Source organism: Trachurus trachurus (assembly GCF_905171665.1).
Source record: "Trachurus trachurus genome assembly, chromosome: 3".
NCBI lineage: Eukaryota > Metazoa > Chordata > Actinopteri > Carangiformes > Carangidae > Trachurus > Trachurus trachurus.
The window spans coordinates 35,030,915-35,047,907 of record NC_139893.1 but is presented as its reverse complement, the minus strand read 5'-3'; the positions used below and the strand labels follow the sequence as shown (position 1 = coordinate 35,047,907).

The following is a 16,993-nucleotide window of genomic DNA, read 5'->3' as shown; positions in this document are numbered from 1 at the left end:
ACTTTGTGACTTGACTGTGAAAAGTGCTATACAAATTAAGAATTATTATTATTATTATTATTAACAACAGTACAACACTGAGCAGTAACAGTGCCACACTGAGCAGTACAGCACCGAACAGACAAAAACTGAGACTGACAAAAAGGGCTTTCAATTATTTATCACCCCAGCAGGCTTCAAAGTGATAAAGAGGAGTCTGAAATTAATACCTAGTGGTTGGATGTGAACTGATAAAAACGACCCACCGCTGCCACAGAAGATAATCTCATCTTGAATGAGTTTATGCAGCAAGATAATTGTGAATGAGCCGACCGGAGCTGATCAGCTCAGCAATCTGATCGGTTGATTGACAGAAAATCAATCTGCAACTGCTAATCTTTTCAATTTTTAGCTCCTCAAAGGAGATTTGCTGCTTTTCTGCTGACATGGATGACACTAATGTTCTGTGACGTGGCATTTTTAGGAATAGAGAAAATAAGTGGCAGATTAATCAATAAATAAAAGAGTTGCAGAGTTTCCTGTAGTGAATAGACATTTTAAACGGTTTAGAGATGGTTTAAAGTTTGCTCACAGGACAGACTGACTCAATCAAAACCAAACATAAAAATCAATGCTTCAGTCTAACTACTGTCATCGTCCAACATCTTCAGCGGTATCTGAGCCAACTGTTAAAGACGATGTGATGTAAATGAAATCAATGATATTACTGTGTGGAGTCAGCAGATGGTGCAGCACTGCAACAGAAATCCGGTATCGTGCCAAGCCATCAATCTAACCACCTGTCTAATGTGGATTTAATTTATAAAAAGGGAGATGAAGACGTCAGCCACTGAAGCTAGACACTGAGCCAGACTGGGCCACTCCCAGAAAACTCACAGGACAACAGTGTTGAGCAGGATACTCTGAGCAGACCTCTGTACCTCCTGTTGCTGTTTTTAAAAACTAACTGTGGCAAATTACTGATCACTTCACAGGAGCAGACAGTAAGGAGTTATATGACCCTCTGCTACAGTGCTGTTCCTGATTTCAGTATGTTTGGGTTTAGAATAGAATATACTTTATTAATCCCTATCAGCTATCATTTACATCATAACACAGCAGTTTACACAACTGTTATTGTTTTTTAATTGCCAATGTAGACATAAAGGTACATTGAGTAGGAATTACTCCCATCTAGTGGTGCGGTTGCATATTGGAACGTATTCTTGATGTTGCATTCATGTGAAATCGGGCAGATGTCAGACAGACAACAGACGCTGCATGTAACAGAATAAACAAGCGTCTGCCAGCACAAGTGGTCCGCCAGCACGAGGCAAAACAATACAGACGTGACAATATGTTGTCATGGTGATGTCGTATTGTTTACCTGACCCACGTTTTACCTTCTTTCTCTCGTCGAGTAAAATGACATCCAGTTGGTTTGCCGACGGCCGTCTGCCTGACTGCACCTGAATGCAACATCAGTGCCTCCGTCCTTCCTCACACTACACAGTGGTGACAGTTTTAACAGGCGCTACCTGGAAAACTTTCTCCCTGAGCCGCAGCTCCGGTGAGTTTCCATGGTTACCTACGGTCACGCGGCCACTGAGCGTAAAAAATGGCGATGCAACATGGCCGCCTCGGTTCGGTGTGTCGCCCACTTATGTAATTGTAACGACTTGTTACAACTCATTCTAAGGTACGAGAAAGCTTTCATTTGTATGCGGGTGTGATTCGACTTCAGTGAAATACGTATTTAAGAAAGCAATATTTGATTTTTGCTAATAAAAAGCCAAATAAGTTACATACTGGGGCTTTAAGATGAGAGAAACTGTTGATCATTTTTACATGTTACCTAGACATTGTCAATATAACATACAACACTTCAAAAACGCATTAATTTCTCTCTTTTTACTCATTGAGCTTCTCACACTTGTGTGAAAATCCCCTTTCCACCTGCATTAGGATTCTGGCTCAGCAAACCACAGTGTTAAGCAGCAGAATGTGGTTCAGCTTTTGCAGTAACTGCTCCATGTGGTGAACATGATGCCTGCTGTATCTGTACCTGCTGTTAGGACTGAATGAACCACAGGAATTTGTGAATCCTGTCCAAAAGTAATTGAAAGCTGCATAAGAGGGATTCAAACTTTGGCTCCCCCTGGTGGCAGCAGGTGGAAACAACTGGAGCATTTTTATTTTTCTTGGAAAATATGTTTTGTGCAAGTCTTCAACCAACTAAAAGGAGTGTTTAGAAAGAATATGGTGAGTAAATTTAACTGACTAATCTGATATATGGTGAATATCGTGAGTTAGCTGGATGCCACTATTGTTTTCAGTGCACAACTATGACCACATGTATTTAATGTTCTCAAAATAAACTTTTTCATGGGGTGACAACATCATCATTACAAACACTGCTGGTACAAAATACACTTTGTTAAACAAAAAAGCACTGTACTGTTCCCTGGTTATCTCTTGACCTTGTAGATTACAACATTTGTTTTATGTTTGGAAACACATCTGGTCGACTTGTCCACCTACAGTACGAGTGAATTGCAGAAACTGTTACTTGATTCTGTTTGTCTGTGTAATATTTATCATTAATCTTAAAAAATGTATCAATTTTAACCGAAAACCTAAAAAATAAATCACATCAGTGATGATGAGCCAAACACAATCTAAACTGCCATTTAAAATACATCACTACAATGCCAGACATCACCAGAACAATTCTTTATTACTTATCAGTGGACCTGAAGTTTCCTGTCTCAAAGTGTCTGATCGCAGCCTACAAGTCACTGTTTTGACGCCATGTGGTGTCTCCACCAACAGGACATTGTGACCACATGTTACTCCTCTGGTAAATGAACAGCTGCCATTCAGGAAATTACTTGATACTGTTGCAGTGGGTTCATTTTGTTGTCTGAGGTTTAGTCCAGAGGCAGAGACACTGTACTTCCGAATGCAATGATGTATTATCGCGTAGCTTGGGGAGAATAATCACAGAGACCATTGAAATAACTGCAAGGCAAAGGTTAAAAGATTTGATTTGGCTGTAACTCTGGCATCTGGCATAGGGAAGGCTGGGCACCGCTCGACTTACAATCTGAGTAAGATCTGATTGTCAGGCTCAGACTGAGTGACAACGAGACAGACACCCGTCCTCTGCTGACAGTAAGGCTGCCACACTCATGTCAGACTCACTTCACATATAGCCTCATCCAATTTATGAAATCACTTATTGGTAGTGCTTTCTGTCAATGTTTTTGACACTGGAAAGTTTCGAGGAACTAGTCTGTGAATGCATCTTCTGTGTGCTCAGTGGAAAAATGCCACTTGGCTTTGGTTCTGTGATCCAGAATAGTTAGAATAGTCCAGAATAGATCCTGAATAAAGATGCTTTGTTGAGGGGCTCACAAGGCTTTTATCAGCCAGTACTTCTTTTTTTTACATGGAAAATCACATGTAAAAACGCAACATTCTCATATCAGTATGAAGACACACTGTGTTCATGTGATGTGGGGAAAGAAAACACTGTGTTTGTGTGCACAGCTTGGGAAGGAAACATCGCCTCTTCATCTTAATCAGGAGATGGGCTGGATGTGTTTTCTGAATTGTTCCTCATCTGAACTGTACAGGCTGATAAATGGCTGAGACCTCTGTGTTGATCCCCCTGGCTTCTTTTATCGTAACTCTTACCACCATCTACCGAGGCAGACACATTTGTTTTCTAACCTTAGTCTAACCAGTTTTCAGTGGAAAGCATAAAGCCCACATCTCAGCTCCCATTCTGTCTGTTCTCAGTCGCTGGTTGAGATGACCTTCACAGAGTCAGATCTCACTCAGATTGTAAGTAAGACAGTTCAATGAGTGAGGGTGATCAGCCAGTCTCTACCTGGAACCCCTACTTTTAGAGCGAGCTCCGTGAGGAGATTACACTGGCCAGCACCTCAGCCTCCTCTAAATTATTCTTTTTAAAACATAATGGTGTGCTTTCTCAGACAGGGGTCTACTAATGTTAAATCTTAGTCTGTTTCCTATAAATTAATTAAATAACTTTCAGCTGTTTTGTCTCATTTTACTGTACTACATTGTCACACCTTTCTCCTCCTCATGTTGTAAAATCTATTAACTGTTTTTAAATTTAAAATCTGTCTAAGCACATTTCCGTCGGTAGAATTTCATGATGTATTTAACATTGAAAACTGGTGTAATTATTCAACGGCCCCATCATAGTATCATGGGTAGGCTGTACAGTGTAGGAATAAAGGTTGAATTTAATTTATACAAACTGTCACAACATTACTATTTATTGTACTGATGGAAATTTGCTTGGACACACTTTATTTTTCATTCATTCGAATGTTCATCCTCCCTCTCAGTTTGTGAACCACTTTGTAACTGCATTTGAAAGGTGTAATAGAAACAAAGCTTATTATTACAATTAAACTAATTACTTACCATGCACAGCAATGGCCAAAATGGCTAAGGAACACACCACATAATAACATCTGCAGTTCAGCTCATGAACCAATCCAATGAGAGGCCTACTATGTTAAAACCAGTTTGATTGATCTTTTACAGCTTACAGGAACATTCAGTTCATAATCAACTGGGTTTTACTTTAGTGATTCCAGTCACCAAAGTAACTGCTGCCATCTGGGAACATGACAGATAGTCAGACAGCTGTAAAGAGCAATTAAACACAATTTCTGCCAGAAAATATTGCCAGATTTTCTCATCGACTTTATTCATTTGGAGTAGAACTTAAAATAAGTGCCGTTAAATGCTGCAGGAAGTCAGTGAGTGTAAAACTAAAGTAAATACAGATGCTCAAAGGTGAAACAGGTCTTCAAATTGTGATGCATCATGCTCAGAACAGAGAGTTTGGCAAATCACTTCACTGTTCTCCTTTATTTCCTTATCTGATCCCAGTGAGTTTGACTAACATGCTGCATGGGTTTGTTTAAAAATCATGTCTGAATGTTCTTGCCCTTTTTGACTTCTTTCCAAGATCTCAGCTACTTAGTTGGTAAATGACACGTAAAAATGACCAAAACAACAGAAAGAAGACCTAGACTGCATAACCAGATAAAAACTGCTGCAGGATATGCCTGCATTATTTGGAAAAACACATGCCAGTGCTGCGACAGCATTTAACACAAGCACTAGCACCTCAGCAACAAGGCTCAGCTCTACTGCTTAAGAAGAAACTTACCCAAAAGAGGAAGTTGAAAGTGAAGAGGAGGTATTTCAGGCAAATGGTTCCACATGTTTCCTTCTTCTCTTCGTAAGCCCCCATGCTGCAAGAGACAACAGATTCAGGATCAGTTATCAAGTCAGAGTCTTTTCAGTTCCTATAACACAGTCAAAAACACTCAACATAAACTCATTAAAGGTGAACTCTGCAAGTCTGGTCGCTTTTCTGCTGTTTTGCTAACCCTTGTCCTGGCCATGTGCATTTGTTTACAACAAAGCTGGTGAGAAATCAATTAATAGAGCAGTAGATAACGTTTTGTATATTTGTGTAGTCTTATCTGTCATAAACAAGAAATTACAGGTGTGTGTGTTAGTGTTGTGGTGCTGCAGAGACGAGAGCTGGGACACCGGGGCAGCAGTGCTGATCTTGCAAGGTTGGTTTTCAGCCAAGAGACGCTATATGGAACGCAGAGAGCCTCCATTCTCCCTGTAACAGGTTACATGTCATTTATTAAACCATCACAATTAAGCTGAATCTGTTTAATTAAGGTAAATATGTAGCATAGCATAGATAAGGTAAAAATCCTGCATAGTTCCACTTTAAGAGCCGAAATCTTCAGCTTTCTCACAGAGAAGTTTGATGGTAAAGATGAACTCCTCTGGTAACTTTGTACAAAATAACTTTCTACTGGGAATTAACATGTAATGAAATGTTTTTGGTGCAAGATTTTGGTGCCAATGTTACTTCTAGAAATATGAATGTTTTTTTCTACAGAATCCTTTTCTTAGTTAACACAAGTAGATGCATTTAATCACTACCTAAGTTCAATGCTTTTTAAAGTTTGAGAAACCATAAAAAAGTCCAATAAGAACAGCATTTGAAAAACTGATCATCATCCCAAACCCAATAATCACTTCATTTTTAAATTTGAAAATCACAAAAAAAAGCTCTCATTTGAGAATCTTAAAAAAATAATTGAAACATTTATTTTCTGTTGATAAACTAATTGACTATTTGATGGAGCTCCAAACTGAGCACTACAAAAGAACTCTTAACACAAATAAGATAAATTATGTGCACTGGCTGCACTGCAGGCTGCTGGCTTGCTTGGAGGACACAGAATTAAGAGCACCAAATAAAAAGGTAGCCTTCCTGCTGTTGTGCGATGCTTTTAACAAATGAGACGTTACAGGGCTAATGCAGGCCGTGGGGGAGTAAGCATCAGATCAGCAGTGTAGGCAGAATCACAGAGCTAGTGAGTTATTTGGCGTGTATGCAGAAGAGATCCATGACTAAGCACTGAGTAGGAGCTGAGAGTCGGCCAAAGGCTGGAAATTATAACCACCCGCCTCTCTGGTGCCTGGTACCATCCAACGCTTCAGGAGGCACAATCTTCCTCTTTCTTTTTTTAACAGCAGATTAATACAGTTTCAATTCAGCAGGGTGTGTTTTCAAAGATCAGACAAGTGACAGTTGAAGTTTCAACACAGTCTCTTGTAATTGCACTTAATGGTTAAAAATGTCACTCAGTTTTTTATCCTCATAATCTCACTGGCTCTGTACTTCAGTTCTAGACTGCTTTCACCAAAACAATGTCAAACACGAGTTTTAAAAGATTTATATATCTGCTCATGTAACACTTGCTTCGTGCTGCTTTCATGTAGTCTTTTTGTTCCCTGAGTCTCACCTCCTTTTTTTTTTACCCCACAATTTTCTTGCCTGTCTCACCAGTCAAGCCCAGACTCGCCCCCCTCTGACTGCCTCTTATCTTCCCCTCCTGACTCTCCCATCCACTCCCCCACCCCCCATGTGCACTACTGTCAATTCAGAGGAGCGCGCTGCATGAATGAGCGAGTATGTCTGGGCTCTGTCTGTTGACCATCTGCTATGGTGGGCCCTCTTAGCGTGCTCCTGTTAATTAAATACTAACATGAATCACTTGACAACGCCCTCTTTTACTTTTCAGGACAGCTGAGTCAAGAAAGCAGCTTCCTGTTTGAAAAGTCCACAAGTTTTCTTTCAAAAACAGAAGAAAAGAAAACTTAAGTTTAACTTTGGAGAACAAATCATTTCCATAATTCTGCATCTTATTAGCTTTGGTTTACTCCAGGATGTGACATCTTTGCTCAGGAGCACATTAATTAAGACTGCTGCCTGATTAATAAATCTCATATGTATCATCCAGCCTGACATGGCTCACTATAAATCGCATTTAGTGAGTTAATGGCTGTCTAATGTAGCCCAGGAGAGATTACAGAGGTGAAATACTCGGAACAGGTCCAGGAAAGTTTTTTATCATCTGCAGCACACAGATTTAGTGTTACAGACGTTTCAAGTTACTGAAGGTAGATGAGGCAACCACACCAACCATAAATTTACCCCAAACTGTCATTTCTATCCACATGTCATCAGTATCAGGAAAGATTGCAGAGGAATAACTTAACTTAATGATTTTGTGACAACCAATTAGAAATCCACGGCAGCACCAGAACACGTTTCAGGCTCTTTACAAGCAGCTTTTCCTGCTGTAAGTTCAAGGACACACAGGAATAATGTGTTTCAGAGAGAGAACAACACCATCTCTGTTCACATGCAAGACCACTGTAACATGGATGCTCTTCCACATCAATACATCTCAAATAATGATGTCTTGTGCAGTTTAGATCATGTCAAAGTGCTCAGACTGCAGGTAAATCCAATTTCAGACTTTAATTTAATCATATCAAGTGTCCAGATCAATCTGTGTTACAAACAATTCACACTCGAATCAGCACCAACCTGCTGATTCGAGCGGCCGATCTGAACTGGACTTCAAACTTCACCTGCAGTTATATCAGATAATGAACTCATGCATCATGGTCTCCAGGTAGCTATAGGAGTGGATTTTGCACACCGTCTTTGACAAGCATCTTGGCTGCTAGCTAATCTATGGTATTCAGATTTGTTACACAGATCCTTATTCATCTGCTAATTAAACACTTCTTGTGTGGAATGATTATCCTGCCATTTTTACTTATGTATTATTTAAAATAAATTAGGGCCACACAACTAATAATTACTTTTCACTATAATGTGTTGATTACTTTATTTCAAATGTGTATTCAACAACAGAAAAAAAGCTTGTAATGCAGAGAAAAGTAACAAATCCTCTTATCTGAGAAGCTGGGGTGAGAAAATGTTGATATTTTCACCATATATTAGGCTACTTTAGAATCATTTAAATTGAATGAAGTACACCGATTAGGCCTAATCCCCCTAAAAGATATATTGGCAGACATGGCCAACCTTTGTAGGAAATTCTACCTTTGTTGGTCTAAACTTTAAGCAGCAGGTAGTCTGATTTGGTTGAGATTGTGCCAAATTTGTCCTACCTCAGTGAACGCACCCTTTCATCTGATTCAAATGAGTCAAGTTCTTGATATCAATGAATCACACAGTGTAACTTCATCACATTTCCACTGCAACAGAGGAAAACACCGGGGACATGGCAACCAGCTCTGGTTTAAACTGGTTTTTGTGATAATATCTGGGGGAGATTACCGTATGTGTTTAAATTGTTAAATATATGAAATATGTCAACCATAGTGTCCTTAAATGACGTGTTGGGGCAGTTTTTCTTGACTTGAATAGCCTATAGAAATCAACCACTCTTCACATTAAGACTCCAACTTAAATGATTGACTGAAAAATTGATCATTTCTTTCAGCAACGGAGCTGTCACTGAAGCTCTGGTAAAATTGTTTTTATGAAATGAGATGTTTATTATTGTATTATCTGGCTCTGTGTTAAACAATGTTTCCACTTCAAATCAGCAGTGTCCCAGAGGCAACTCAACTGTAAAACAGCTGGAAACTCACGTTTCAGTGGCCATAACAAGCATATTTATAAATGTATCATGTTTGTTTGCTTCTTTAATCGTGTTAAACATGTTTTTGTTCATTTATCGGACTGTCAGCACAGACAAATCAAAGTTTTGTGTGTTTTCTCGAAGGTTTTTAAACCAAAGTGCAGCGCATCTCCTCCTCACCGGTGTAGTAGGATTGAAGCTAAAGCTAAAGTTGGAGCTGCTGCTGCTGCTGCTGCTGCTGCTGCTGCTGCTGCTGCTGCTGTTGGGAGGAAAACGGGCTGTTTTAACGAAAACGAGCTACTTTTCTAAGCCACAGTAGACTTATTAAAACTTCAGTGTTAAACAAGTGTTCATATAAAGCTGGAAACCGCTTCAGCTGTGCCGCAAAGGACGACAATAAAGATAACGCTGGCGGCTCCGGTGCGATGCTAACACCGACCACTTCCTGCTCCCCCTCACCTGCTGCGTTGTCCCGGGTCTGTCTGCCGCTGCTCTGCTCACAGGTGAAATATGGAGGAAATAATCCTAAATGTCGCCTCTTCTTCTTCCACTTTCCTCGGTTAAAGAGCTCTCCGACTGCCAAGTGAAGATGAAGGGCAGTAAAATCAAAGTGCTGAGTTCACGGACTGGCTGAGTGAGGCTGCTGCTGCTGCTGCTGCTGCTGACTCCACCCCGGGCCACCTTGCATGTTTCTGGGTGGGTGTGTTTTTTTTCCCTGTCCCGGGGCAACGCTTTCTCTGCTTGCACGGTGCGGCGTGCAGATAGAGGGTAGAAAGGCTGCAGTAGGTTATCAGAGTACTCCTTAGTTCACTATAGTATTGACTATTAATCTGATCAAGTGTTGTAGTTTTTTTTTTTTTTATTCTATCATGATTAAAATATTGTTAGGCTACATTTTAGCTCAAAAATGTGGAAATTACCACCCTTAAGACCGAGATCATCACCGTCTAAATAACTAGTGTGAAGCATAATAGAGAAGATAGAAGAGGGGTAGCCTAATTAAAAAAAGTAATAATTAAATTGAGTGGGCTAATAGTTGTAGGAGGATGGGAGTGTTGGGTAAACTGCTGGACAGCTCCTGAACAGTTCAGTGTTATAACAAACTAAAACTGAATTCCTCTGTCTGTATTTTTCAATATCTCTACGTTTGAAATTAATTATGTAAAGAATTATTGTAAAAAAATAAATAAACACTCCACATTGCAATGTGGACCCTAAATACATCACACTGCAATTACACATTTGACCTCTTTTTGATAATGCGCCATTTCTGAAAGTATCTATAAACTGTAGTTAATGGCTCCATAAATGATGAATAATTAATTTCCTAATGACATTAAGAGGAGGAGCTTTTTGCTTACCACTCTAATGACAATGGCCCTCATCTTTGTCCATAATCCATTTCTTATTTGCTTGTTCACATTTAGAACTACAAACACAAATGTAAAACTTTGTTGTCTTTTATTAATGACTTCCTAACATTTATTACTGCACACTTGATGGTTTGTACTGTAGGCATATCCCTAATACACTGTCATGTTGTGGGAGGATCTTCCTCAATTAAAACATAATAGTAACTGATACGTAACTGATTAATACATTACTGTATTTCACCATTAACAACATCAACCTCAGCCTTTATAAAAACATATTATTGTGTGTTTATAAATGGTTATTTGCATCTCCTGTCCCTAAACATTACATTTCATTAAACTGACACTGATGGTCTGTGGACATCCACATACAGTACAGTACACTGTACAGTGTGAGTACGCACTGTCTCGTGTGTGCATGTAGTAATGCACACTTACCTCTAGATGACAGTGGTTTTCTTTTGGCTGGAGGCCAGATCACCTTCCTAAAAGTCTTACCGTAATCTGGAATGGAAATGTGACTGAAAAAGCCAAGGAGAAACTTCTGACCACATCCACTCAGAATCTGCATTCTTTTGTAGTCTAATCAATCCACAGTCCACTGTGGACAAAGACACTGTCATGGCATGTTTTATTGGTTTCTCAGAGAAATTGTTTGCACATGTTGTGACAGGATTGCAGATTGCATTTAGTAACACACATACACACACGCACCCACACACACACAGACATTTTTTGTTGTGCTTGAAATCTGAGCAGATATTACATCAATATTGATAAAGTATCAAACACAGCTTCATCCGTAGCATCCATCCAATCTTACAACACTTTTTCATTATAGCTGCAGCAGCCTGCAGTATGAAGGTGTCTGTCCTGACAAAAATCTGGTGCCCGTCTATTAGAGACGTGGGGGAGGGGGGGTCACAGACCTGTTACTAACGGGCACAAGCTGTCAATCTGTGCAGCACACACTGTTTGTTTGTGACCACATGCATCATCAGGAGGGATCAACGCTACATCGGCCTCAGGAAACAACCTTCATTTACAGGTACACACTAACACTTTTGTGTTTTGGCAGCAGTTTAACGTTAGTTGTTAAAATTATGTAGTAATAAAAGACAGAATATATAATTTCTGTGTACAGCAACAAGCTGTCAGGGAATTTCCTAAGAAGATTAAGTGGAACGGTACTAAGAACTACAAGCTGGGACCACATGAACAACAACAACGAAGGGTTTTTAAATTACACTACAGCTCTTGCCAAAGGGAAATTAAATATCTGACATTCTGGATAAAACCAAAAAATAACAAACGTGTAAATTTAAATCTTTGCCTGTAATGTGATGTGTGCATAGCACTGGAAAACCTCGAGCAAGCTGTTTCATCCTCAACCCTGGTGTTATTTCCTCTTTGCCTGCACACACCGTCTTGTTGTCTTTTGGGAGTCGGCAGAGCTGCTAACCCAGAATCTCAGTGGGACGCTTATCAAGAAGAAGTCATCTCCCAGTTGTAGCTCCAGCATCTAGAAGTAGGTCTAATCTTCCTCACACCTGCCACGGCCATGCCAGGCTATAAATACAGGGAGGGAGGGGGTGGGGGGGTCATAAGAGGATCCACCTGGTGTCAGTGTGTTAGTGATCCTGGCTCACAAGATGCCAGTGGAGCCAAGGCAAAGATTTACAGCCTACTTAACTAGTAGCTACTCCCAGTGGTGGTGACAGTTGTGAAAGGAGCATGTTTTTTCCTTCAATGTGCAACAAACAAAGAGGAGAAACAGAAGGAACAGCTCAGGATCTACTTGTTTTCTGCTGTTTCTCTGGGGGTATCATTGAATATCATCACACGAGGAAGCTGATTTACATGGTAAACTGTAATTTCATGTTTAATTTAATGTCATTGTACTCTGTGTTGTAGCTTGTTTTGCAGGTCTTTTTGATTTCACTTTTTGTGCTTTGAGGTTTGGTTCAATCAGAATTCAAATTGATTTTTTCTTTTTTCTTCTTTAAAAGTATCAGCAAAGATTGTTGTGGTTTTATTTATAAGGATTTTTTTTTAGGATCTTGGAGGTGGATGGGATTTATTTTTTGCTGCTCTCAAAAATTCAACAGGACTTCTTTCAGTTGCTGTACGTAGATTAGGCACAGAAAAATAACTTTTGCTTTTCTCCAGTGTTGACTGATGACAGCAAAAAGAGAAAACTGAAATACAAACTATCTGTAGGATTAGCTACCACTGGAGGTGAGAGGATATGCATCTTTTTATTCAGTGATCCAGTCCTGATCACTCAGCCTCTCCTTAGCTGTTTATATATTCTGCTTGTGCCAACATAAGTGTGAAATATATTCAGTCATCAACATGCCAGACCACATTTCATAGCAGACAACCGTGACTGGTTTTGGGCAGCTGCAGGTTACTCATGCTTAAGTCAGCGTTGCACAAGTTGCCAGGATTTTTTAGAAATTCTGGAGGTGAAGTTTTATTTTGCCGTCCACTTCCTCTCAGTTCATTGGCAGGTGACCAAAATACTTGATGCCAGGTTTTGAGTAGTTTTCCCAAAGGCTGAATATTAACTGCTGTAAATGAAGCCAATGCCTCAGTGTAGCGAATAGCAGCATTTCTATAATGTGTCTAAGTTTGTTCTTACTGGAACTAAAGTGAATGCAAAGCAGGAACAAAGTGGAAACTGTCCTTTACTTTCAGCTGCTGGATGTGACTGATGCGTCTCTTGATTCCCTCCACAGGATCTCAGCTGGATTTATCAAAGACACTGATGTCTGACCTGCTGTGGGAGCCACCGAGACTCCACATCTGTAAAATCCAACAGCTGTGACATGCTGACATCTGCGTTTTCATCCCAAAACCAGACTCTGTTTCTCATTTTGAGAGGACTTCAGTTTTTCCCAAGTGAACAGGACTAGTTTTGACAAAAGGACATGGAGCCCTGATGTTGTGCATATCCCTCACTCTTCACCTGCATTTGGGAAATCAGAGTGGAGCCGCTTGAACCCCTCACCGAAGCACCCAAAGAATCAGGACTGCGGTGTGTGTGGATTGATGTTTCTATGTAGTGTGTGTGCAAGCGCAGCGCAGCCTTGGATCCATCGTGGAACCACAGTCCGCCCGGGCGCCCAGCCTTCGGGCCGGAGACGCTCCAAACAGGCAACTACTCTCTGGTGCTGCTGATTCAGCTCAGCCTGCTCTCCTTCGACCTGTTCGTCAACTCCTTCAGCGAGCTGCTGAGGGCCGAGCCCGCGGTCCAGCTGGTTCTCTTTATGTAAGCGAGAGTTACTCACTGTTACAACAGACAAACGTTATCTCTGGCTCAAAGGGGAAATAATTCTGAGCTAAGAATAGCCTGGTTTAGTTGTCTCCACTGAGTCATTTAGGCTGCTGGAATGACATGAAATTGTATTATCCTCTTTTGTTTCTGCTGATCTCATTGTTCTTTCTTCCCCCTGTCTTCTTTTCTTCGACAGCATCCAGGACATTGCCATCCTGTTTAACCTGATCATCGTTCTGCTGATGCTGTTTAACACCTTCGTGTTCCAGGTCGGCCTGGTCGCCATACTGCTGGAGCGATTTAGAACCCTGCTAATGCTCTCTGCTCTCTACCTGACCTTCAGTATCATTCTCCATTCCTGGCTTATGGTATGTACTGTAACAGTGCACACAGGCAAAACTACAGTTTATCAAAATATCCACATTAGTATTAAAACATATTATAAGGTCTTTCTAAAGAAAACACTAAAACTTAAATTAAGAAAGAAAAAATGATCAGATTAAGGTTAATTATGACAATTCAAATCTGTATCTCAAGGCCCCTCAAACTCCACCTATTGTACAATTTATCCATCAGTCTGATTTTAAATTGTAAGTTAGAAATAAAATAAAAAATAAAAAAATGTATTCATGAAAATTTTTAACACTTCTATTTTCATTCTAATCTTCCCAGAATCTGCGCTGGCTGAACACCAACAGATTCATCTGGACAGACGGCCTTCAGGTGCTGTTTGTGTTCCAGAGAACTGGTAAGACAGCGTGTCGACACCTTCTCTTTAACGCCAGCCAGATGTTTTTGTTTTAAATGTTTTGCTTTGCTTGGCGCATCAGAAATGATCAAATCGGTCTTCTATCAAAGAAAGAAACAAGACAAGCGACACATCGCTTTACACTGTGATAAAGAGATAAATTGTATTCACAAACCATCATAAAGAGAACAAGTGAAGCAGTCACGATGGTATATGTTATACAGTATCTTAGATTGGGACTCATTAGGAAACGGGTATCTCGGGGTGATGGTGTAGTTTTGATGTGGTTGTCACTGACAGGCTCCAGGCAGTGATCTCACTCTGCCATGTGGGTGTGATTTTCATACACGTATAAGCTCATAATTGGATATAGGGATTTATTGTCTAGTTGTGCGCTGCAGGTGATCCTGCTGTCGCCATAATTTATTTGTCATCCTGTTTTGTCTGCTACTTATTTTAAATCCAACTTAAAGAGTTACTCGGTGTGTGATTCATTCTTGTATCATCAGCTCACTAATGTCTTTCACTATGAGCCTATATGTTAAGACAGCCTGCTGGCCTGAGTTTCACCTGAATGATGCAGACAGTTGTAACTATACTGACAGGGATCTCTCTGTGGTTTTGAAGTCATATACAATCACAGATTAACCCTCAGGTCACCTAGGAGACACTCAGTAGACATCTAGGTAACACTTTATAATAACTACACACTTATTAAGCATGAGTTAAGCATTAATACTGAATTCTTCATTCATAACGCATGAATACTTAGTATCAAGTTTATACATACAGTTAGTGCATATCGATGATGAGTAAAACATTTTTAACTGTGTTTATAATCTACATACTAATGAGTATTCATGTGTTATAAATGATGAATTCACTATTTAAAGCTGTACAGAAAAGAAAATTGAATTTGAGCCCACTGTGGGTCCTAGCATTAGTGTAATAACTCATCTATCAGATGATGTAGCCCAAACTTTGTGCAAAATTCTATTTTTGATTAAATCCGGGATGAAAGTGTGGTATTTTTTTTTGCTTTGGATAATGCAGGCGCACGAATTATGCGTCAAGTTGCTCACGATTCATCAGCCACTGACATTGGATCCGTCATCCGTCAATCAAACGTCTGAGACACACACACACACACACACCGAGCTCGGTCTCGCCCCAAACTTTGAATATCGCGCCCACTCGATAACGACCAATCAAATTTGTTTTCCTTACTCGGGTAAACTCGTGTGGCAACTCGTGACAACTCGGCGCGACAAACAGGACAAACGTCCATTTCTGTACACCTTTAATGCTTAATAGTGTGTATAAAGTGTTACCGATATCTATCTTTTCAATAAATAGAAGTTACCATTGCCCTGTTAATAGATATTATGTAGCTATAAAAAAGTGTACAGTGCATTAGTCAGCGGTAACTAAAGTGATTCAGTGTGATAGACTGCCTGACAAGTAATTACAGTTTTTACTTTTGAGTTGATTATGAAAGTTATGTTCGGCCTTTGGCGAGTACAGTATGTGACAGATGACTGAGCACAACACGAAACAGGGATAAAGAGAGGAATAAAGGGAGAGAGAGACAGAGGGAGTTATGACATCTAACAATGGCTACCTGGCTGGAAATGAAACTGTAAATGTGGCAGCTGCGTGGTACGCACCTTAACTATTTGGTCAGCACAGAGCAGGGAAGGGAACACAGATATTTGAACACATAAGGGAGGCAGGGGGCGACTGGAACCAGGTGACACACGAGGGGCGGAGCAAACAATCACTAAAGCAGGAAACAAACACAGCACACACAGACACGTTAAATAGTTATTTCAAATGAAAACAGAAAGTAATAAGTATGAGACTGGGAAGAGTCATGACAATGTGCATTAATGTCAGAAATGTGTCAGCTGGTTAACCAGACAAAACACTAGCAGCTGAACTGCCTCATTAACAATCATCCTCCATTCTCTCTAATTCTTGTGCTACAAAATCATGATGTGTGTGTGTGTGTGTGTGTGTGTTTTCCTCTCCACAGCCTCTGTGTTGTACTACTACTTCTACAAGAGGACCTCAGAGTATCTGGGTGACCCTCGCCTCTATGAGGATTCACCATGGCTGCGAGAACTCTTTGCTCAAGTCCGACAGTGATCTCACTGCAGCAGAACACACGATGCCTCAGAGGCTGAAACCAGTGTAAAGATGGCACCATGAAAAATAATTACAATATGGAAAGTCAGTGTTTCAAGTGCTAAAAATCTAAGAATGTTAAAATTTGCAACTTCATCAGTGTTTTATGGAAGGCACAAGGAGTTTATTTGCAGTCATAAAACCGGCTTCAAATTGGGAGCACTAATTTACATATTTATAATAAGACATTTTCCTGCCTAAAATGCACCACTTGAAACTAATGTGTTGTAAATCTGTTTGATGGGGACTGTAGCCAAAACAATATATTCCACATAACTCTTCCCTCCAGTGCAGGGAAGACTGTGCCAAAATCTGGAAAGAGCTATTAGGGTGGCAAGGCCAGAGTGTCTCATGAGACTTTCTGTTTAGATGGTAAATA

The 16,993-nt window shown here is 40.2% G+C and overlaps 2 protein-coding genes across 2 annotated transcripts in view; one reads left to right on the top strand and one right to left on the bottom strand.

Annotated features, from left to right (window-relative positions):
* The window catches only part of LOC311007190 (CD151 antigen-like), a 30,390-nt gene extending 20,731 nt beyond the window's left edge, over positions 1-9,659 (bottom strand). Inside the window, exons 1-2 of the mRNA XM_084000287.1 lie at positions 9,486-9,659; positions 5,198-5,282 (exon numbers count right to left, since the gene is read on the bottom strand). Coding sequence (XP_083856413.1) covers positions 5,198-5,281 — 84 coding nt within the window. The 5' untranslated portion in view covers position 5,282; positions 9,486-9,659. The remainder of the gene's footprint in view (positions 1-5,197; positions 5,283-9,485) is intronic.
* LOC311001736 (transmembrane protein 138-like) lies at positions 9,556-16,664 on the top strand (the record flags this gene model as incomplete). Its single annotated transcript, XM_083992858.1, has 5 exons — positions 9,556-9,636; positions 13,468-13,673; positions 13,876-14,047; positions 14,352-14,427; positions 16,463-16,664. 5 exons carry the CDS (start codon positions 9,556-9,558, stop codon positions 16,573-16,575), a joined length of 648 nt encoding a protein of 215 aa, XP_083848984.1. The 3' UTR covers positions 16,576-16,664.
* Positions 16,665-16,993: the final 329 nt, after the last annotated feature.